At 42.7% G+C, this 24,476-nt stretch overlaps 1 protein-coding gene across 1 annotated transcript in view; it reads left to right on the plus strand.

The window, feature by feature from the left end:
• The window catches only part of gpr158a (G protein-coupled receptor 158a), a 110,844-nt gene that overhangs the window by 67,614 nt on the left and 18,754 nt on the right, over positions 1 to 24,476 (plus strand). The window contains exons 6-7 of the mRNA XM_024413419.1: positions 10,333 to 10,442; positions 12,293 to 12,537. Coding sequence (XP_024269187.1) covers positions 10,333 to 10,442; positions 12,293 to 12,537 — 355 coding nt within the window. The remainder of the gene's footprint in view (positions 1 to 10,332; positions 10,443 to 12,292; positions 12,538 to 24,476) is intronic.

Here is a 24,476-nt window from a genome sequence, read left to right on the forward strand (position 1 = left end):
AATAAACTTAGATTTGATTTCAGCAACAACACCCATGATGGCAGACTCTTCTAAGACACAAGCTGTCAATGATGAGCATTATGGGTGCTTGAATGAGCTTCATTCTATAGAGTTTTCTTAGTCTGCTCATTCCCACCTTTGTGACTGGGATGCTGAGAAAAGCGAGTGGATTTGGGAGGCCAACAACAGTAAAGTCAGCATTATAGACTTATTGCCATCAATACGTTTGTTTATCCATTTGTATCAAGCCTTGAGTTGTACAATCTGACACAGTCAGCTCGTCAGCAGGGCTCTCTACTGTACTGTAGCACAATGACGTTCTCAGGACCCACAGGCCTTTGTGAAGGAAGCACAGCAGTCAAAGAATCCCAGCTAATGTACATGGGTGCAAAAACCAAATCACTCCCGCTGGAATAGAAAGATATGAATGCATTCTAACTACGCTTTCAACTGACAAACGCTGGTTTTGAGATCCCATTACTATGATGCAGTGATGAGCAACAATAGGACTGTTCATTCAGGAAAGGTGGTCATTAACACTGGAATGAGAGCATGATTCATGTATAGTGCATTATGATCTTTTTCTCTTCTTTCTTTCTTTCTTTCTTTCTTTCTTTCTTTCTCTTTCTTTCTTTCTTTCTTTCTCTTTCTTTCTTTCTTTCTTTCTTTCTTTCTTTCTCTTTCTTTCTTTCTTTCTTTCTTTCTTTCTTTCTTTCTTTCTTTCTCTCTTTCTTTCTTTCTTTCTTTCTTTCTCTTTCTTTCTTTCTTTTCTTTCTTTCTTTCTTTCTTTCTTTCTTTCTTTCTCTTTCTTTCTTTCTTTCTTTCTTTCTTTCTTTCTTTCTTTCTTTTCTTTCTTTCTTTCTTTCTTTCTTTCTTTCTTTCTTTCTTTCTTTCTCTTTCTTTCTTTCTTTCTTTCTTTCTTTCTTTCTTTCTTTCTTTCTTTCTTTCTTTCTTTCTTTCTTTCTTTCTTTCTTTCTTTCTCTTTCTTTCTTTCTTTCTTTCTTTCTTTCTTTCTTTCTTTCTTTCTTTCTTTTCTTTCTTTCTTTCTTTCTTTCTTTCTCTTTCTTTTTTTCTTTCTCTCTCTCTCTTCCTCTCACTCTGTCATCTCACTCGCTGCCTCTCTCTCTACTTCCCTCTGCCGTGCTTATATTGCCTTGAACAACGTTTCAGCAACAGACTGAGGTGGTTTAATGGGGCGAAGCTAGCGTATGTCGATGTCTAGCACGTTAAGTGAAAGTTGTGGGCTCTTTCAGACAGTGTTGATTGACAAAAGTGTTATTCTCACATAGAAATGTAATTGGGAGGGAAGGATGTTAGATAGGCTTTTTACATTTGTATCGCAAACCACAAACCTATACATGCCTCCAGTAAGACCCTATGATCTGTGAACCATACGATACAGAAAACAACTTGGTGTCATTATACTTATAAATATGAATATCTCAAAACTACCACTTTTTGATTCGGATTATTTTGAGACATGTTGTTTGAAAAAACATACTCTTCAAACATGTCACATTTCCAGAGCGGGCTCTCTGCTACTTTTGCACCATTTTGTCGTAACAATCACAGCCGTCCTTTAAGATTACACATTCAGAAAATCACCAGCAGAGAGTTACCTTTAAATCCATCTTCCCATCCACTGTGTTGGTGGTGCTCATAACATGTATCAGAACTTGAAAAGTAGCAAAGAGCCCACTCTGGAAATGTGATGCACTTATAGAGTATATTGTTTGAAACAATACGTCAAAATAATTTACAAAATCCAGGGGCGGCAGGTAGCTTAGTGGTTAGAGCATTGGGCCAGTAACTGAAAGGTTGCTAGATTGAATCCCTGAGCTGCAATGGTAAAAGTCTGCCGTTCTGCTCCTGAACAAGGCAGTTAACCCACTGTTCCTAGACTGTCATTGTAAATAATAATTTGTTCTTAACTGACTTGCCTAGTTAAATAAAGGTTCAATTAAAACATTTATTAAAAAAGGGTACTTTTGAGATATGAATATTATTATTGTTAAATAAATTAATGCGAAAAATAGCATTTCAGAATCTAGACCTACTCCATATGTTAGAGCACCCTATAGGGAGTATAATGACACGAAGATGTCTGTATCATGTACGTTTCACAGATCATCAGGTCTTACAGAAGACATGTATGTATAGGTCTAAAAAGGGCCTAATATGGCCACTTTAATCATGGTCTTCTCCCAAAAATTATTTTGACACAAACGTAAAAACCATGTCAAACATCCTGTTTCGTAATGAGAGAATTCTATTTGAGAATTTCCAGAACAATCTGAGATACCCATAATATTACTGGGCCACGCTGGCATGGAATCGCCCTATAATGTAAATGGAGCCTTGATAGTCACGGTAGACATTCTAGAGATGAGTGTGTGTTGATAATGCTCTCCAGGATATTGATGTCTGTTAGAAAAGTATAAGGTAGACTACCCCTCCCCCCACCCATACACATCTCCCACACACAAACAACACCCGATCCCCTCCCTCTTCCCCCAGAGCGGAGTCCAAGGTTCCGAGCACTCAGCATTGATTATTAATAGAAGGTTTTAAAACAGAGGAAGGGAGAGGAATTGTCCTCCTCTTTATGCATACTGGAATTAACACCCACTTGTCAAAGCATCAGGGCTTTCCTTTTTCCCAGAACTGATGCAGTCTGAAGAAAGTGCAGTTCAACAGTGTGTTGCTAGCCTAATGGATCTCTGCTGAATAGGAGATTGTGTGTGTATGTGTGTGTGTGTGTGTGTGTGCATGCTTGCGTTTTTGTGTGTGTGTGTGTGTGTGTGTGTGTGTAGATAAGTAGGTAGCAGTGCATGGCGATGGTAAGAGAGAGATGTGTGGGGGGTAGAGGATATCATATTGGATATCTGAGACGTAGCTACAGAGTAGAGTGGAGAATCCAGGAGGGAGACATTTTGGACCTTGTGTTTCGGCCAAGTCATCTCCTCTCATTGTTTTGGAATAGGAAATTGGGGCCTTGTAAAATTCTCTTGTATGAGTAACTATGAGCAATTATTTTTTAAGCCTTGAGACAATTGAGACATGGGTTGTGTGTGTGTGCCATTCAGAGGGTGAATGGGTAAGACAACAGATTTAAGTCTCTTTGAACGGGGTATGGTAGTAGGTGCCAGGCACACCGGTTTGTGACAAGAACTGCAACGCTGCTGGGTTTTTCACACTCAACAGTTTCCCGTATGTATCAAGAATGGTCCACAACCCAAAGGATATCCAGCCAACTTGACACAGCCTTGGGAGGCATTTGGGTCAACATGGCCACAGTAGTCATCATCACATTGCTTTAAAAAAAAAAAAGGTAAATCATTGATCAAATCATCAATACTATTACAGTGTACGAGTAAAGACGGTTCAGTGTCAGTTGTGGCATCCTGCAGAAGCAAACCTTATACAGCCACATCACGTCATCACGGATTCACTGGGTATTTATGCACTTTATCTAAAAGGGTGTCATGATCTGTGTTTTCCCATGGTGCATTTTACAAATCATGTGACCTCTTGTGCCTTGTTAATTCCCAATGGACCTGGGCATGCGTCAGCAAGTTGCTCAGTGCCTGCCTCGATCCTTCTCTCCTCGCTCCTTCTCTCTTCTCTCTCATTCTCTTCTATCACTTGCATTTGGGGAAAGTGGGACTTGAGACCAAATGGCACAACTTTATTTGCGGTCTTTGTGTATTCCCAGGACTAGATTTGGAGTGACATTGGTTTGTTTGTTGTATAAATATTGAGTTACCAGTGCAATTGAAATATACGGTAACATAGTCACGTCATAGTAAAGAAGGAATAGAAAAAAAGCAGACACTAACACATAGGCCTGTGAATTTCCAGGGACCTCGCGAGATGATCTTATCACAATCCTTGTGCCGATATGATATGTATTACGATCTCACGATTCGGGCCTCCCGAGTGGCACAGTGGTTTAAGGCACTGCATTGCAGTGCTAGAGGAGTTACTACAGATCTGGGTTCATTCCTGGGCTGTGCCACAACCGGCCGCGGCTGGGATGCACAATTGGCCCAGTGTCATTCTGGTTAGGGGAAGGTTTGGCCGGGGGGGCTTTACTTGGCTCATTGCGCCCTAGAGACTTGTGGAGGCTCGGGTGCCTGAAGGCTGTCGCCAGTTGAACGGTCTTTCCTCCAACCCATTGGTGCTTCTGGTTTAAGCTGGTGGGTGTTAAGGAGCACAGTTAGGTGGTTCATGTTTCGGAGGATGCATGACTCCACCTTCGCCTCTCCTGAGCCCGTTGGGGAGTTGCAGTGATGAGACAAGATTGATATTGGGGAAGTAATAAAAACAAGATTCTCATGATTCTATATGTATAACGATTGGATACTGTGAATCTATTGCGATTTGATGTTCCAAACATATTGCTGCAGAGGGACGAGAGAGAGCCATGAGAACAGGTTTTGATCAGTCATGGAAATAAAATGGCTGAAAACTACAGACCCGGGTTCATTCCCGGCCATGGGCGGGAGTCTCAAACAAATTGGCTCCCTATTTAAAATAAGATGGAAAAATAAGCTATGAAGGAAAAATACTGCAGTTTGGTGCAGGCACAGCCAACGAGCGCCAAAATAATATTGAGATATTGTCAAAACGATACATTACGATTTATCGTCAAAAATAATATCCCGATATGTAACACAACCATCAACACTAAGACAGTATGTTGGCCTATGTTCAACTTAAGCTCTGTAATTACAAGACTGGTCCCCAAAGGACTTTCTCAACTAAAGGAAGTGGCCAACTTCGCATTGCTTCAATCAAAGCAGGTATATTTCAGGAAGAGTAACTGTAGTTAATGTTGTCCCACTTAGTGGGGTGGAGGTTTTGGTTCAAGCCAGTCTACTTTGTTCTGTGTGTTGTTAGCCAGTTTAATTCAGTTCAGTCTGCTCAGTGTTGTCGCTCTGCTTCTGAGCTGCTGCTGATGATGTGGGACTCATCCATCTCCAGTGGGGTCCTTCTCTGTCCTCTGACTGACTCAAACCTAGTGAGCACAAAGGTTACTATGCCTGCGTGCAGCTTCACTAGCCTACTGCTTCTCTGCCTGGGGGGAAATATTAATGCCTCTGCTAATCGGATTAACATGAACTATCCCACATCTGCAATGCACAGATAATTATGTCGCTTCAAATGTGTATTTTCTCGCTTTTAGGTTCTGGATGTTTTTTGGACAATCATCAGTGTTTTTTTTCTGTTGTCTGCTAGGCTGGGCATCATTTCAGTGGGTTTCCGGGGCTTATAGCTAACATAGACGAAAGACCGCTTTCCTTGCCTAAAGGGCAATTTTGGTTGTTGTTGCGATGATTCGTGGTTTTAGTATGATTGATTTGTGATTACTGGGCAGTAAATGAAGTTTAGTTATAAACGTCTTTAAAGAGAGTCATAATAAATGGTGCTTGTACTGAAAGACTTACAATACATCCATACTGTAGATATGCATTTAGGACACTGAAGAACAGAGAGGCAGTTCAAATGGTACCAAAGTGCAGGAAGCTTAAACCCCATACACTCATGAAAACACAACTAGGCGCAAACTGGTTGAATCAATGTTGTTCCAATGTAATTTCTCAACCAATTTTGATGTGGGAAATACGTTGGATTTGAAAAAAGTACAATTGTTTTGTTGGATTCGCGTCTCCATCTCAACCACAAAAATGTAAGTTAAAGAATAGGACTAAATGCACTTAACATAAAGTTTGATTTGATTTAGTCCCGTTCTTTACTTTGATTCTCGGTTGAGATGGAGATGTGAATCCAACATATCAATTATTAATTTGTAGACAAACTGGAATTAAAGCCAGACTTAATCAGTGTCACAAAAAATACATCTCCTTCAAATGTTGATATTGGACTTTGTTGACAAACCAAACACAACTCAATATCCCTTTTGTAATATAGTAAATAGCCTTAAATTAAGGCTATTTTTTACTAACTAATGTAACAGTATTTATTTAACCTTAAAATGAGTAACACATATATTGCCACATTTTGAGGTTAGCCTACAGTAACTATAAATGTCTTCTTATGTAATCATAGAAAATGTGCATGTTCAAGATTGCATGCAAAGGTCGCAGATCTGTGGAGATCTTCACAATTGCTATAATAATCTGAGCAGAAAAGGCCTTAATCACTCGCACCACGTACTTTTTATGTAATCTCAACTGCAATCCAGGTCATTTGTTTAGACTGTTAGATGAAGCACAGTGATAACACATTAAGTTGTTGTATGGATACAACATATATTTGAACTTTGCTTTGCTTTTAAATGGTTGAAAGCGCAGTGATACACATTTAGATGACAACTAGACCAAAAATCTGGCATTGTTTTCCCATTGGAATTTTTTGAGTCGGCAAATAAAGGTTGAAATCTCATTGATCAACGTCACAACCATATATGACCTATATTTCCACTTTGAACGACTTGGTGTGACCAGCGGGAAGTCTGCACACAGTATAGAGTGTTGGGACTGGGCATCAGACAAGTGTCTGGGGTAACATACTGTGTCTGTTTGGGGATAGAGTCATACAGACATACTGTCTAGGGCTATGGCCAGATGACCTATACTGGGGCGATGGTTAGACACTTTTTCTCACCTAGGAAATGAATACAGAGTCAACGCAATAGAACCCCTACAGAACATTCAACTTTGACTACAACACCCCATACTGTTCCTGATACATCAACAACCAATGGTATTTACTCAGTACCAGTTCTCTCCCCCCTTTCTCTCTCTCTCACTCTCTCTTTCACTCTCTCTTTCACTCTCTCTTTCACTCTCTCTCTTTCCCTCTCTCTCTCTCTCTCTCCCCCTCTCTCTCTCTCCCCCCCTCTCTCTCTCTCTCTCTCTCTCGCTCTCTCTTTCACTCTCTCTCTTTCCCTCTCTCTCACTCTCTCATGGGCAAATATTGTACATTCGAGTTGTGCAAAGCTCATAGAGACTTACCCAAAAAGACTTACAGCTGTAATCACCGCCAAAGGTGCTTCTACAAAGTATTGACTCTCTCTCTCTCTCTCTCTCTCTCTCTCTCTCTCTCTCTCTTTCTCACTCTGTATGTCTGTCTGTCTGTCTCACTCTCTATCTGTCTCACTCTGTCTGTCTGTCTCACTCTCTCCTCTCCTCTCCTCTCCTCTCATTTCCTCTCCTAACCATCATTGCACTCAATTATGACCAAACAGTCAGTACTTCAAACACGGCCGAGATGTAATTAATCTACACGGAAGCAGTTTTAGCTAATCAATCCGATGGACTCACATTGGCAGTGAGCATACAGGCTTTATTGGATTATACAGAGTGAGCATTTCCCCCGTTCACACACTACTAAGGGCTAAACCAGGAAGACTCCCGACAGCAGATGCTCGTGGAGGTCCGCAGGAGGCCAAGGCACAGCTGTGCCTCTTTTTCAATTACAGCCCCTCGTCTGGTGCCCGCTGCCTTGTTTTGGAGGGTGTCGATGAGTTTGTGTATGTGCGTATGTGTGTCCATCCCGCCATACATACATACATACAGTGGGGTCCGAAATGATTGACACCCTTGATAAAGATGAGCAATAATGACTGTATAAAATAAATAATATAAAGCTATATTGTATGCAACCGCTTTTGAGGGAAATTCTAATATTTGATACTAACACAATTGTAATCCTGAATGAATCATGAATGAATCGTGAATAATGATGAGTGAAAAAAGTTACAGAGGGTCAAAGATCATACCGCCAAGACATGCTAACCTCCCCTTGTCTTTGGGGTATGATCTTTGACCCTCTGTAACCTTTTCACTCGCCATTATTCACGATTCATTCAAGATCATCTGCAATAATGGTAGCATCTACATTAATGTAGAAGTGTTTAGAAACATATTCAATTCTTATTATATTCTTATTTAGTGACTCCAAAATGACACAAAACATTTTGGAGTCATTCATTTTCTATTGGGCACAAAATAATCTGAAACGCAACCAAAACAAACTGCAAATATATCCAACAAGTTTATAGAGTCACAAGCTTGATGTAGTTATTGCGTGCTAGGAATATGGGACCAAATACTAAACTTTTGACTACTTTATTTATCAGAATCTTTAGGGGTGTCAATAATTTGGATCCCTTTGACCCCTACCTTTTTGAGAAAAAAAGTATTACTTGTTCAACAAAATCTCTTTCTCTGAGCAATTGTATTAGTATAAGATATTATAATTTCCCTTTTTTTTCACACAATATAGCTCAGTATTTGAAAGATTTATTTTATAGAGTCATTATTGCATATCTTTATCAAGGGTGTCAATAATTTCAAACCCCACTGTACAAACTTTACATACACCGAACAAAAAATATAAAGGCAACATGTCAAGTGTTGGTCCCATGTTTCATGAGTGAAATAAAGATGCAGAAAAAGCTTCTTCCTCTCAAATGTTGCGCACAAATTTGTTTACATCCCTGTTAGTGAGCATTTCTCCTTTGCCAAGATAATCCACCCACCTGACAGGTGTGGCATATCAAGAAGCTGTTTAAACACCATGATCATTACACAGGTGCACCTTGTGCTGGGGACAATAAATGACCACTCTAAAATGTGCAGTTTTGTCACAATGCCACAGATGTCTCCAGTTGTGTTGGCATGCTGACTGCAGGAATGTCCACTAGATGATTGAATGTTCATTTCTCTACCATAAGCCGCCTCCCGTGTAATTTTAGGGAATTTGGTAGTACGTAACCATGCCAGCCCATGACCTCCACATCCGGCTTCTTCACCTGCGAGATTGTCTGAGACCAGCCACACGGAAAGCTGATGAATCTGTGGGTTTGCACAACTGAAGAATTTCTGCTCAAAATGTCAGAAACCGTCGAAGGGAAGCTCATCTGCGTGCTCGTCGTCCTCCTCAGGGTCTTGACCTGACTATAGTTCGCGGTCCTAACCGACTTCAGTGGGATCTCAGGGATTCCAACATGAGGCCAATGGCGATTTTAAAACAGTTCAAGAGTTTAATGGCTGTGATAGGAGAAAACTGAGGACGGATAATGTAGTTACTAACTAAACGACAGAGTGAAAAGAAGGAAACCTGTACAGAATACAAATATTCCAAAACATATATCCTGTTTTCAATCAGGCTCTAAAGTAAAACTGCATAAAATGTGACAAAGAAATTAATGTTATGTCCTGAATACAAAGCATTATGTTTGGGGCAAATCCAACACAATACATCACTGAGTATCACTTTAAATATTTTCAGGCATGGTGGTGGCTGCATCATGTTATGGGTATGCTTGTCATTGGCAAGGACTAGGGAGTTTTTTTAAAGGATAAAACTAAACGGAATACAGCTATAAGCACAGGCAATATTCTAAAGAAAAACCTGGTTCCAACATACACTGGCAGACAAATTCCCCTGTCAACAGGACTATAGCCTAAAACACCATGCCAAATATGCACTGGAGTTGCTTACCAAGTCAACATTGATGTTCCTAAGTGGCCTAGTTGCAGTTGACTTAAATCGTCTAGAAAATCTATGGCAACACTTGAAAATGGCTGTCTAGCAATGAACAACAATCAACTTGACAGCGCTTGAAGAAAAATGGGCAAATATCGTACAATCCAGATGTGCAAAGCTCTTACCCAAAAAGACTCACAGCTGTAATCACCGCCAAAGGTGCTTCTACAAAGTATTGACTCAGTGGTGTGAACACTTATGTAAATGAGATATTTCTGGATTTAATTCTTCAAAAGAATTCGCTAAAATGTCTAAAAACCTGCTTTCACATTATCATTATGGGGTATTGTGTGTAGATGGGTGAGATAAAACCCACATTTAATCCATTTTGAATTCAGGCTGTAAAATAAAATGTGAAATAAGTCAAGGGGTATGAATATTTTCTGAAGGCACGTCATACAGAAGGTGAATTGTTGGCTTGTTGCTTGAATGGACACAATTCAGATTACACGACTATACTTTAAAAGTCCCCCTTAGAAGTTGAATGTAGGCCATGTCTCACCACTTCACTCTGTGTTTACTTGACCTATGACCACATTAACATTCAAAAGCATAACAGGAACAGCAGGGGTTTTCCAGGAACTTATTTTGGCATTTTGCAAACTATCCCGTACAGTACATGGAAAATAAGGTTTGTGTGATTTAGCAGTCCTCCCATCCCTTAAAGGTCAAGGACGACAAGATTTGTTACCAATACCATTTGGTATGATTTTATTTTATGTGACTGTACTAATATGGACACCATAGCAGCATAATCACATAAACAGAAATGATTGTAATTTACACTTCTGTTCTCTCTCTGTTTGCATGCAGGTGGTCATTCTGTATTTCCAGCCCAGTGTATTCCGCTGTATCTTGTTGAGATGGGTTCGCCTGTTGGGATTCACCACAGTCTATGGGACAGTGACCCTAAAGCTCTACAGGTACTCTTTTACCATGTTTAAGCATTACTATTAACCAGGTATGGGACACACACACACACACACACACACACACACACACACACACACACACACACACACACACACACACACACACACACACACACACACACACACACACACACACACACACACACAGTAACATGGCTATCTAGAAACTGCCAATGAATCACCCTGTTTATTTATGATTTTTTTCAATTTTTTCACTGGCAGTGATTCACTGGCAGTTTCTAGATAATCCATGTTATTAAATGTCACATCCCTCTCTAGGTGACTGGGGCTGTCCTATTTGACAGGGACAACCCAATACCAATGTCCTGGGAACACCAGAGAAAGATGTGCACTGAGAGGCAAAGGGAAGGATTCTACTGTAGTTGATTGTGTACTGGAAGGAAGAAGCAAAGGTTGAACATAGCCAATCACATCCTGCCTGTATTCTGCCAGCTTTAGAGTTCAGGGTGTTACTCAAGGATCTGGTTTACTCTGAACATGAATCAAATGGAATGCTGTAAGGGCCATTCTGCCTGCTTTCAAAGTCTGTCTCATCCGCAATGGTAATGAACTAAAGGAAAGGGAAAACAATGGAAAGGATATACCCCAAGGGCTGGTTTCCTGGACCTACAGTAGATTAAACCTACTCCTGGACTAAAAAGATATTTCACTGCAGATGAGACAAAGTCTGGCACATACAATTACAGTCATTTACAGTAATTTAATGGAATATGTGCTCTGGCACTTCAAGTCTGTATTAAGTTTTGTAAGTGCATTCACATTTACAGTGCAATCTCTTGTTTTATCCACAAGCCACCTACATTTGTTTAAACCGCGTTAAACAAGCCAGTTCATCCCTATTGACCCACTGTGATACTCTTTAATAAAAGCAATTATAGGTCGGATGATGTCTAATTCCTTCCTGAAAGTAAGAGCCCTTATAAAGTATGGGGAGCAGCTAGTGGTGTTTCTTGGCTTGTTCATCAGGCCACACTTTAGAAAAAAATTCACTACCTCGTTAAGCGAGACGAAGAGTTTGCCCAGTTAAAGTGTGGGAGGAAGTGAGGGGAGAAAAAAACAGAGAGCACTTTGGCCCAAATGGTCTCAATTTATTACATTTTATCGAATGGCTGAGACAGGCCAGGAGGCAGAAAACAAATAGAGGGAGTAATGCTGGTAGAAAGAGGGAAACCCCTTAGTCAAAGCTAGCTGTGGGAGAGAGGGAGGGGTCTAGAGGAGGAGAGGTGGAGGGTGAGCCCCTGTGAACAGTTGATAATGAGACATGGGGCAGACGTCTTTTAAATAGATACAGGAGCGTGATCGGAAATGACAGCGCCAGTGTTCTCAGCAGGTGAAGGTGGCAAAAATACCTAAGGAAGCTCTTAATTATGGCGAGGGGAGATGAATTTGGGCGAGAGTAAATGGAAGGTGAGTCGTGGAGGAAGTTGAGCACATTGCACAGATCCATTTTTGAGAGGAGCTCATTAGGGGGGATGCACAGGACACTTCATCAATGTGTCTGGAAGATTAGGGGCTAATAATGAGGATGGGGCTGATGTTAAACACTCTACAGGACCTCTCTGTCTCTGATGGCCCCCATGGGTGTTCATTTGAGGAAAGGGAAGGGAATTAAGAGATGTAGCAATGCCACTATAACATCGTTACATTGAAATCATTGCATGATGATGCTAATGAGAATGATGATAGTGACTATAATGACGAATGTTATCGTAATTCATAGATGACGATGACAATAAAACCACAACAATAAAATCAACAAGCAGCATCACAGCAGCACTTTTCCTTGTATGTCTTGACATTGAGCTGTCCCATTTCCCCAGGGTCCTGAAGGTGTTCCTGTCGCGAACGGCCCAACGGATCCCCTACATGACCAGTTGGCGGGTGCTGCGTCTCCTGGCCATTATCCTGCTCATCGTCTGCTGGTTCCTGGTGGCCTGGACCTCGGCCGTCTGCCAGAACCTGGACAGGAACCTGGCCCTCATCGAGGTGGGCTACACCCCCGACCCGGACGGCCTCCAGTTCAGCATGTGCCTGCTAGATCGCTGGGACTACATGATGGCCGTCGGTAAGTGACATTTTTAAAATCTTTATTTAACCTGGAAACCTCTTTTGTGTTGGCAATAATAATATATGCCACTTAGCAAACTCTGCAAGTGAGTGCATTTTTTTGTATGTGATGCTTGCGGGAATTGCCAGCGCCTTTCTCTCACCAACTGAGACAGAAACATAGTAATCTTACTGCCTCCTGTTAAAGATACGAGGGCCAATCATGTATTTTATGGCTTAAATGTGTGAAGATCCCCACTGAGAGAGAGAGAGAGAGAGAGAGAGAGAGAGAGAGAGAGAGAGAGAGAGAGAGAGAGAGAGAGAGAGAGAGAGAGAGAGAGAGAGAGAGAGAGAGAGAGAGAGAGAGAGAGAGAGAGAGAGAGAGAGAGAGAGAGAGAGAGAGAGAGAGAGAGAGAGAGAGAGAGAGAGGACATAAATATTTTATATGAACACGTTGTTTTGGGGAAAATTGCACTTGGTTCATTGAACCGAAGTCACATCAGTAACGTCCAGCAGCCGCTAGATGTGGTTGTAATAAACAGAGCGGTTTCGGTTTCCTTGCTACAAATGTGGCTCTATCTTTTGAACATTTATTTGTTTTTGTAATCAGAAGGTGAGTCATGACGGAAGTCATGAAGGCAAATTTTATTTAATTTTATTCAATTTTTGTTTGACTTTATTAGATTTTGTTCGATTCGATTCATTTAAAAAAAGATATAATACAAAACATAAACATACAAACGACAACATACAGTCTCCAGCACCCGTATCACTCTCTACCGCATGGCCTCAAACTGCACCATTTTGTTCCTCTCCATCGCCCACGCACTTAGATAATAAAGCATTTAATCTTCCCATTGTGTTAACGTTGCAGGATTGGTTGATTTCCAGTGTTTAACTATACGTTTTTGTCAAGTTGATTGATGAGAAAAGGATTGTCCAACCCATCTTTTAGTGATGACCCCATCAATGAAAGATAAGACTCTCAGGAACACGTATGTGTCTTCTGATAACCCTCAAGCCACACAGGACTCATTAGTACAGAGCGTACAAGACCAAGCACTAAATCAGACGGGGGGAAAATTCTACACAGAATATACAGTAATACAAGACTATTGCCTGATGATCTTCTGAACTTCCCAATACCTTTCTGATGCATTTCAGTCAATTCAAACCATACTCACACTGATTTGTAATAGACTGTTATAGACTGTTATAGACTGTTATAGGCTGTTATAGACTGTTATAGCCCCAATTAAAAACGTATACATTGGCCTTTGATAACATCACAATTTTTTATATGGTGAGGTTGCAATTTTTTTTAAATATCAAAGTGGGGTAGCGTGCCAAAAAAGTTTGGGAATCCCTGGCCTACACCCTTATCTGTGCTCCCACAACAGACATTAACTCTCCTTAGATATCCTGCAAGTCAGCCCAAATTGAGAGTGAAAAGCAGACTTGTTTTAAGCATATGCTGACTAAGGTCCAAGTAATGCTCCAAGGTCCAGGAAAACAGAACGCTGGCCCTGCTTTGCATTTGTGGAACAGGTGTAGCCCAGGGCAACCATTACACGCTGTGTTGAAGCCAAACATCTTTGTGTTCAAGAGGGGGAAAACTGGAGGATGGAACACAGCGTTGTTTTCAAAGTCCAGCTATATTTGACTCACTAAGCTGTGTATGAGCAACTGGGTCGTTCCACTAAATGAGTCCCTTTATTTTATTTTACTTCACCTTTATTCAAGCAGTGTGTCACCACTGAGAGCAGGGCTCTTTCACAAGGGAGTCCTGCATATCAAAATTAATAAGGCAAAATGAAAAATCAAATACAACATAAAACAAGTAAAATACAGCAAACACAAATATTCAAGAAAACTGTTAAATTCCTCAATTAGGTTTGATGTTTTAAATAGAAAATGTGCACCAATATTGAATTTTAAAAGCCTGTTATATTAAATAGAGATATACTGTAAATAAAGACTTGCTAAAGTGCCAAAACGCAGCATTTTGAAATGTATCTCTGTGTACCCTCCGTGATTTGAACCCATTTAACCCTAACATTTCTCAAAGTTTTCATCATCATTGTAAAGCCCTAGTTATTTTGTTGCTTTCACAAAGGGATTTCTGAAGATTATTATTTATTTCATGCGATTCATTTTAATGGAAAAAAAACAATAACCTGTCCCTAATTTAAGGTCAACCTTGTGAAGTGAACTGAACTCTTGTTTTAATGTGGTGAAACTATTTGTTTCATTATTATTCAAAAGAAACATTGAACATTACAAGATGGCGCCGGAGAAGAAGGCTGACACTACAAGATGGTGCTGGAGAAGAAGGCTGACGTTTGACGTATTCCTAACCAATTGTGTTTTTTGTTCGTTACTTTGCGTTGTTTGTAACTTCCTTTTTTTTAAACGCCGTATCGGCAGGATAGAACAGAGGCGTCTGGTACGACAAGGGGCGGTGAACTATGTATTTTTGTAAATAACAACTGGTGCACGATATCTAAGGAATTCTCGGAGTTTTGCTCGCCTGAGGTAGAGTTTCTCATGATAAGCTGTAGACCACACGATCTACGTAGAGAGTTTTCATCTGTATTTTTCGTAGCTGTTTACATACCACCACAGACTGATGCTGGCACAAAGACTGCACTCAATGAGCTGTATTCTGCCATAAGCGAACAGGAAAACGCTCATCCAGAGGCGGAGCTCCTAGTGTCCAGGGACTTTAGTGCACGGAAACTTAAATCCGTCTTACCAAATTTCTATCAGCATGTTTAATGTGCAACCAGAGGGAAAAAATCTCTGGACCACCTTTAGTCCACACACAGAGACACATACAAAGCTCTCCCTCGTCCCTCCATTTGGCGAACATGACCCTAATTCTTACAAGCAAAAATAAAAGCAGGAAGCACCAGTGACTCGATCAATAAAGATGAAACAGTTGCTAATCTACAGGACTGTTTTGCTAGCACAGACTGGAATATGTTCCGAGATTCCTCCGATGGCATTGAGGAGTACACCACATCAGCCATTGGCTTCATCAATAAGTGCATCCATGACATCATCCCCACAGTGACCACAAGTACATACCCCAACCAGAAACCATGGATTACAGGTAACATCCACACTGAGCTAAAGGCTAGAGCTGCCGCTTTCAAGGTGTGAGACTCTAACCCGAAGCCTATAAGAAATTCTGCTACGCCATCCGACGAACCATCAATCAAGCAAAACATGAATACAGGACTAAGACCGAATCGTACTACACCGGCTCTGACGCTCATCGGCTGTGGCAGGGCTTGCAAGCCATTACAGACTACAAAGGGAAGCACACCCGAGAGTTGCCCAGTGACACGAGCCTACCAGACGAGCTAAACTACTTCTATGCTTGCTTCGAGACAAAAAACACCAAAACATGCATAAGAGCACCAGCTGTTCCAGAAGACTGTGTGATCACGCTCTCTGCAACCGATGTGAGTAAGACCTTTAAACAGGTCAACATTCACAAGGCTGCAGGGCCAGATGGATTACCAGGACGTGTACTGCGAGCATACGCTGACCTACTGGCAAGTGTCTTCACTGACATTTTCAACCTCTCCCTGACCGAGTCTGTAATACCAACATGTTTTGAGCAGACCATCATAGTCCCTGTGCCAAAGAACACTAAGGGAATGTACCTAAACGACTACCGAACAGTAGCATTCATGTCTGTAGCAATGAAGTGCTTTGAAAGGCTGGTCATGGCTCACATCAACACCATTATCCCAGAAAAACTTGACCCACTACAATTTGCATACCGCCCTAACAGATCCACAAATGGTGCAATCTCTATTGCACTCCACACTGCCCTTTCCCACCTGGACAGAAGTGACACCTATGTGAGAATGCTATTCATTGACTACATCTCAGCATTCAACGCCATAGTGCCCTCAAAGCTTATCAATCAGCTAAGGACCCTGGGACTAAACACCTCCCTCTGCAACTGGATCCTGGACTCCCTGACGGGCCGTCCCTAGGTGGTAAGGGTAGGTAACAACACATCCGCCACGCTGATCCTCAACACAGGGGCCCCTCAGGGGTGTGTGCTCAGTCCCCTCCTGTATTCCCTGTTCACTCATGACTGCACAGCCAGGCACGACTCCAACACCATCATTAATCAATGACACAACAGTGGTGGGCCTGATCACCGACAACGACGAGACAGCCTATAGGGAGGAGGTCAGAGACCTGGCCGTGTGGTGCCATGACTACAACCTCTCCCTCAATGTGATCAAGACAAAGGAGATGATTGTGGACTACAGGAAAATGAGGATCGGGCACACGCCCATTCTCATCGACGGGGCTGGAGTGGAGCAGGTTGAGATCTTCAAGTTCCATGGTGTCCACATCACCAACAAACTAACATGGTCCAAGCACACCAAGATAGTCATTCAGGAAACTGAAAAGATTTGGCATGGGTCCACCGATCCTCAAAAGGTTCTACAGCTCCACCATCGAGAGCATCCTGACTGGTTGCATCACTGCCTAGTATGGCAACTGTCCAGTCTCCGACCGCAAGGCACAACAGAGGGTAGTGCGTACATTCCAGTACATTACTGGGGCAAAGCTTCCTACCATCCAGGACCTCTATACTAGGCAGTCTCAGAGGGAGGCCCTAAAAATTGTCAAAGACTCCAGCCACTTTAATCATAGACTATTCTCTCTGCAAGCGGTACCGGAGCGCAGTCTTGGTCCAAGAGGTTTCTATACAGCTTCTACCCCCAAGCCATAAGACGCCTGAGAATTTAATCAAATGGCTACCCAGACTATTTGCATTGTCCCCCCACCTCTCTTTTTACACCGCTGCTACTCTCTGTTGTTACCATCTATGCATAGTCACTTTAGTAACTCTACCTACATGTACATATTACTTCAATTACTTTGACTATTCGGTGCCTCCGCACATTGACTCTGTACCGGTACCCCCTTGTATATAGTCTCGCTATTGTTATTTTGCTGCTGCTCTTTTATAATTTTTTTAAATAAAAAAAAAAATATATTTATTGAGTATTCGAAACATACAATATACTTGCAGTGAAGCCGCTCAAAAACTACATCATACCAGTCATCCAACAGATTCCCATTCACAGCGACACATAGAAACATTCAGGGTCAATGTGCTGTTGACCTATCTACCACCAGGCCAAAAAACATGAACCAGAACCCTCCAAGATCCTCCCCCACAGTTTTCCAATAGCTGTCCCTCAACCATTCGAGACCCCTCCCACAGTCCCCCCCCCAGGAAGAAAAATATCAAATACAATGAATTCCATTCCCCACCCCCAAGAACCCCCCAATGCACCAACAACCAAGAGAATGAACTAAAGAGAAAAAAGGAAAAGACAGAAGATAACAGCAAACAACAATGCAAAAAAAATACATTTAAACAAAGGACATCAAATCAAATCAAATGTATTTATATAGCCCTTCGTACATCAGCTGATATCTCAAAGTGCTGTACAGAAACCCAGCCTAAAACCCCAAACAGCAAGCAATGCAGGTGTAGAAGCACGGTGGCTAGGAAAAACTCCCTAGAAAGGCCAAAACCTAGGAAGAAACCTAGAGAGGAACCAGGCTATGTGGGGTGGCCAGTCCTCTTCTGGCTGTGCCGGGTGGAGATTATAACAGAACATGGCCAAGATGTTCAAATATTCATAAATGACCAGCATGGTCCAATAATAATAAGGCAGAACAGTTGAAACTGGAGCAGCAGCACGGCCATGTGGACTGGGGACAGCAAGGAGTCATCATGTCAGGTAGTCCTGAGGCATGGTCCTAGGGCTCAGGTCCTCCGAGAGAGAGAAATAAAGAGAGAAAGAGAGAATTAGAAAGAGCACACTTAAATTCACACAGGACACCGAATAGGACAGGAGAAGTACTCCAGATATAACAAGCTGACCCTAGCCCCCCGACACATAAACTACTGCAGCATAAATACTGGAGGCTGAGACAGGAGGGGTCAGGAGACACTGTGGCCCCATCCGAGGCCACCCCCAGACAGGGCCAAACAGGAAGGATATAACCCCACCCACTTTGCCAAAGCACAGCCCCCACACCACTAGAGGGATATCTTCAACCACCAACTTACCATCCTGAGACAAGGCTGAGTATAGCCCACAAAGATCTCCGCCACGGCACAACCCAAGGGGGGCGCCAACCCAGACAGGATGATCACATCAGTGACTCAACCCACTCAGGTGACGCACCCCTCCCAGGGAAGGTATGAGAGAGCCCCAGTAAGCCAGTGACTCAGCCCCTGTAATAGGGTTAGAGGCAGAGAATCCCAGTGGAAAGAGGGGAACCGGCCAGGCAGAGACAGCAAGGGCAGTTCGTTGCTCCAGAGCCTTTTCGTTCACCTTCCCACTCCTGGGCCGGACTACACTCAATCATATGACCCACTGAAGAGATGAGCCTTCAGTAAAGACTAAAAGGTTGAGACCGAGTTTGCGTCTCTGACATGGGTAGGCAGACCGTTCCATAAAAATGGAGCTCTATAGGAGAAAGCCCTGCCTCCAGCTGTTTGCTTAGAAATTATAGGGACAATTAGGAGGCCTGTGTCTTGTGACCGTAGCGTACGTGTAGGTATGTACGGCAGGACCAAATCAGAGAGATAGGTAGGAGCAAGCCCATGTAATGCTTTGTAGGTTATCAGTAAAACCTTGAAATCAGCCCTTGCTTTGACAGGAAGCCAGTGTAGGGAGGCTAGCACTGGAGTAATATGATCAATTTTTTGGGTTCTAGTCAGGATTCTAGCAGACGTATTTACCACTAACTGAAGTTTATTTAGTGCTTTATCCGGGTAGTCGGAAAGTAGAGCATTGCAGTAGTCTAACCTAGAAGTGACAAAAGCATGGATACATTTTTCTGCATCATTTTTGGACAGAAAGTTTCTGATTTTTGCAATGTTACGTAGATGGAAAAAAGCTGTCCTTGAAATGGTCTTGATATGTTCTTCAAAAGAGAGATCAGGGTCCAGAGTAACGCAGAGGTCGTTCACAATTTTATTTGAGACGACTGTACAACCATTAAGATTAATTGTCAGATTCAACAGAAGATCTCTTTGTTTCTTGGGACCTAGAACAAGCATCTCTGTTTTGTCCGAGTTTAAAAGTAGAAAGTTTGCAGCCATCCACTTCCTTATGTCTGAAACACATGCTTCTAGCGAGGGCAATTTTGGGGCTTCACCATGTGCTGGTGACCTCATGACATGACATCAAGGACAACTAAAATCATAAAAGCAATGCCAACTCTATATGTGTGTGTACATGTCTGGCACTATTACATGTATGTGTGTGTTCTTGTATGTGTTTATTTGAATGAGAGTGTGTGTATATCAAATCAAATCAAATCATATTTTATTTGTCACATACACATGGTTAGCAGATGTTAATGCGAGTGTAGCGAAATGCTTGTGCTTCTAGTTCCGACAATGCAGTAATAACGAGCAAGTAATCTAACTAACAATTCCAAAAAAAAACTACTGTCATACACAGTGTAAGGGGATAAAGAATATGTACATAAGGATATATGAATGAGTGATGGTACAGAGCAGCATAGGCAAGATACAGTAGATGATATCGAGTACAGTATATACATATGAGATAAGTATGTAAACCAAGTGGCATAGTCAAAGTGGCTAGTGATACATGTATTACATAAGGATGCAGTCGATGATATAGAGTACAGTATCAACGTATGCATATGAGATGAACAATGTAGGGTAAGTAACATTGTATAAGGTAGCATTGTTTAAAGTGGCTAGTGATATATTTACATCATTTCCCATCGATTCCCATGATTAAAGTGGCTGGAGTAGAGTCAGTGTCATTGACAGTGTGTTGGCAGTAGCCACTCAATGTTAGTGGTGGCTGTTTAACAGTCTGATGGCCTTGAGATAGAAGCTGTTTTTCAGTCTCTCGGTCCCAGCTTTGATGCACCTGTACTGACCTCGCCTTCTGGATGGCAGCGGGGTGAACAGGCAGTGGCTCGGGTGGTTGATGTCCTTGATGATCTTTATGGCCTTCCTGTAGCATCGGGTGGTGTAGGTGTCCTGGAGGGCAGGTAGTTTGCCCCGGTGATGCGTTGTGCAGACCTCACTACCCTCTGGAGAGCCTTACGGTTGAGGGCGGTGCAGTTGCCATACCAGGCGGTGATACAGCCCGCCAGGATGCTCTCGATTGTGCATCTGTAGAAGTTTGTGAGTGCTTTTGGTGACAAGCCGAATTTCTTCAGCCTCCTGAGGTTGAAGAGGCGCTGCTGCGCCTTCCTCACGATGCTGTCTGTGTGAGTGGACCAATTCAGTTTGTCTGTGATGTGTATGCCGAGGAACTTAAAACTTGCTACCCTCTCCACTACTGTTCCATCGATGTGGATGGGGGTGTTCCCTCTGCTGTTTCCTGAAGTCCACAATCATCTCCTTAGTTTTGTTGACGTTGAGTGTGAGGTTATTTTCCTGACACCACACTCCGAGGGCCCTCACCTCCTCCCTGTAGGCCGTCTCGTCGTTGTTGGTAATCAAGCCTACCACTGTTGTGTCGTCCGCAAACTTGATGATTGAGTTGGAGGCGTGCATGGCCACGCAGTCGTGGGTGAACAGGGAGTACAGGAGAGGGCTCAGAACGCACCCTTGTGGGGCCCCAGTGTTGAGGATCAGCGGGGAGGAGATGTTGTTGCCTACCCTCACCACCTGGGGGCGGCCCGTCAGGAAGTCCAGTACCCAGTTGCACAGGGCGGGGTCGAGACCCAGGGTCTCGAGCTTGATGACGAGCTTGGAGGGTACTATGGTGTTGAATGCCGAGCTGTAGTCGATGAACAGCATTCTCACATAGGTATTCCTCTTGTCCAGATGGGTTAGGGCAGTGTGCAGTGTGGTTGAGATTGCATCGTCTGTGGACCTATTTGGGCGGTAAGCAAATTGGAGTGGGTCAAGGGTGTCAGGTAGGGTGGAGGTGATATGGTCCTTGACTAGTCTCTCAAAGCACTTCATGATGACGGATGTGAGTGCTACGGGGCGGTAGTCGTTTAGCTCAGTTACCTTAGCTTTCTTGGGAACAGGAACAATGGTGGCCCTCTTGAAGCATGTGGGAACAGCAGACTGGTATAGGGATTGATTGAATATGTCCGTAAACACACCGGCCAGCTGGTCTGCGCATGCTCTGAGGGCGCGGCTGGGGATGCCGTCTGGGCCTGCAGCCTTGCGAGGGTTAACACGTTTAAATGTCTTACTCACTTCGGCTGCAGTGAAGGAGAGACCGCATGTTTCCGTTGCAGGCCGTGTCAGTGGCACTATATTGTCCTCAAAGCGGGCAAAAAAGTTATTTAGTCTGCCTGGGAGCAAGACATCCTGGTCCGTGACTGGGCTGGGTTTCTTCCTGTAGTCCGTGATTGACTGTAGACCCTGCCACATACCTCTTGTGTCTGAGCCGTTGAATTGAGATTCTACTTTGTCTCTGTACTGGCGCTTAGCTTGTTTGATAGCCTTGCGGAGGGAATAGCTGCACTGTTTGTATTCAGCCATGTTACCAGACACCTTGCCCTGATTAAAAGCAGTGGTTCGTGCCTTCAGTTTCACACGAATGCTGCCATCAATCCACGGTTTCTGGTTAGGGAATGTTTTAATCGTTGCTATGGGAACGACATCTTCAACGCACGTTCTAATGAACTCGCACACCGTATCAGCGTATTCGTCAATGTTGTTGTCTGACGCAATACGAAACATCTCCCAGTCCACGTGATGGAAGCAGTCTTGGAGTGTGGAGTCAGCTTGGTCGGACCAGCGTTGGACAGACCTCAGCGTGGGAGCTTCTTGTTTTAGTTTCTGTCTGTAGGCAGGGATCAACAAAATGGAGTCGTGGTCAGCTTTTCCGAAAGGGGGCGGGGCAGGGCCTTATATGCGTCGTGGAAGTTAGAGTAACAATGATCCAGGGTCTTTCCACCCCTGGTTGCGCAATCGATATGCTGATAAAATTTAGGGAGTCTTGTTTTCAGATTAGCCTTGTTAAAATCCCCAGCTACAATGAATGCAGCCTCCGGATAAATCGTTTCCAGTTTGCAGAGAGTTAAATAAAGTTTGTTCAGAGCCATCGATGTGTCTGCTTGGGGGGATATATACGGCTGTGATTATAATCGAAGAGAATTCTCTTGGTAGATAATGCGGTCTACATTTGATTGTGAGGAATTCTAAATCAGGTGAACAGAAGGATTTGAGTTCCTGTATGTTTCTTTCATCACACCATGTCACGTTGGCCATAAGACATACGCCCCCGCCCCTCTTCTTACCAGAAAGATGTTTGTTTCTGTCGGCGCGATGCGTGGAGAAACCCGCTGGCTGCACCGCTCGGATTGCGTCTCTCCAGTTAGCCATGTTTCCGTGAAGCAGAGAACGTTACAGTCTCTGATGTCCCTCTGGAATGCTACCCTTGCTCGGATTTCATCAACCTTGTTGTCAAGAGACTGGACATTGGCAAGAAGAATGCTAGGGAGTGGTGCACGATGTGCCCGTCTCCGGAGTCTGACCAGAAGACCGCTTCGTTTCCCTCTTTTTCTGAGTCGTTTTTTTTTTTGGTCGCTGCATGTGATCCACTCGGTTACACTGGTTGTAAGGCAGAACACAGGATCCGCGTCGCAAAAAACATATTCTTGGTCGTACTGATGGTGAGTTGACGCTGATCTTATATTCAGTAGTTCTTGTCGGCTGTATGTAAAGAAACCTAAGATGACCTGGGGTACTAGTGTAAGAAATAACACGTAAAAAAACAAAAAACTGCATAGTTTCCTAGGAACGCGAAGCGAGGCGGCCATCTCTGTCGGCGCCGGAAGTAGTAGTAGCATCTGCACGGAGTCAGCCTCAGGCAAATCGGCATTACTTGTAAAAACACTGCCACTTAGTGTCATTCAAATGTACTTTTTATAATGTTTAATTTTGACTTATTTTTTACTTTTACCTTTGACCATCATCTCCCTCACAGCAACTCCACTCCCACTTGTCTCCAATTCCACATTCCAACCCTCAGCTTCCCTCAGCCCATCTCATCTATCTCTCCTGACCACCCACTTCGGGTTTCTACGCAGCACATATCTTTCAACTATGCTGTGATGTTTAACGTACAATTTCAATCTATCTAATCAAATATAATCCACAGATTGCAAGTTGAAGATAAATACTTTTACTAAGAGTATTAGTATATTAGTAATTGTCTCTCCAGATCTCCTAACAGTACTATTTCTAGGGTCAATTTTAGATCAATGAAATGCATTTTCAGCCATTCCTGAACCTGAGACCAGAAACAGGCTACCTGAGGGCAATACCAAAATAAATGGTCTATTGATTCTGTATCCTCACAACAAAATCTGCAGAGCTTTGATGATTTTATGGCCTAAATATTCAACATTTTGTTGGTGGCAAGAATTATATATAATAATTTTGGCTGAAAAGCACGAATTGTTGAATCTTGTGTTGTTTTATATATCAACTCATACACCCTCTACCATGGAATCAGTTCATCACAAATCTCTTCCCAACTATTTTGCAATCTGTATGGCACAGTTATCAACATCCTGGTCCTCAAATGAAACTGGAATACTTTCCTATTTATGCTATTTTTATCCCTCTGCCAGTTTTGATCCTTTATATTGGGTAGACAGACAAGTTCCCTACCTCCTCACCCTGCCACCTGCCTCCTCCATTTTTGGGGTAATGCTGTAATCAATTGGTTGTACTCTTGGGTTGAGCAGACCTTTCCGTACAATTCTGATAACTCCATGAAGGACATAACTCTACCATTCCAATTTACAATATATGAACAAAATAGCCTTTTCAAGCATCTTTCCCTTAAATACAGGTATTTTATCAACCAGCATATTTGGGTTCAGCCATAATATTTGTTGTAATATTTGTTCTACCTTTTCAGGGGGATGAAATTG

The sequence above is a fragment of the Oncorhynchus tshawytscha genome, linkage group LG29 (assembly GCF_018296145.1).
Source record: "Oncorhynchus tshawytscha isolate Ot180627B linkage group LG29, Otsh_v2.0, whole genome shotgun sequence".
NCBI lineage: Eukaryota > Metazoa > Chordata > Actinopteri > Salmoniformes > Salmonidae > Oncorhynchus > Oncorhynchus tshawytscha.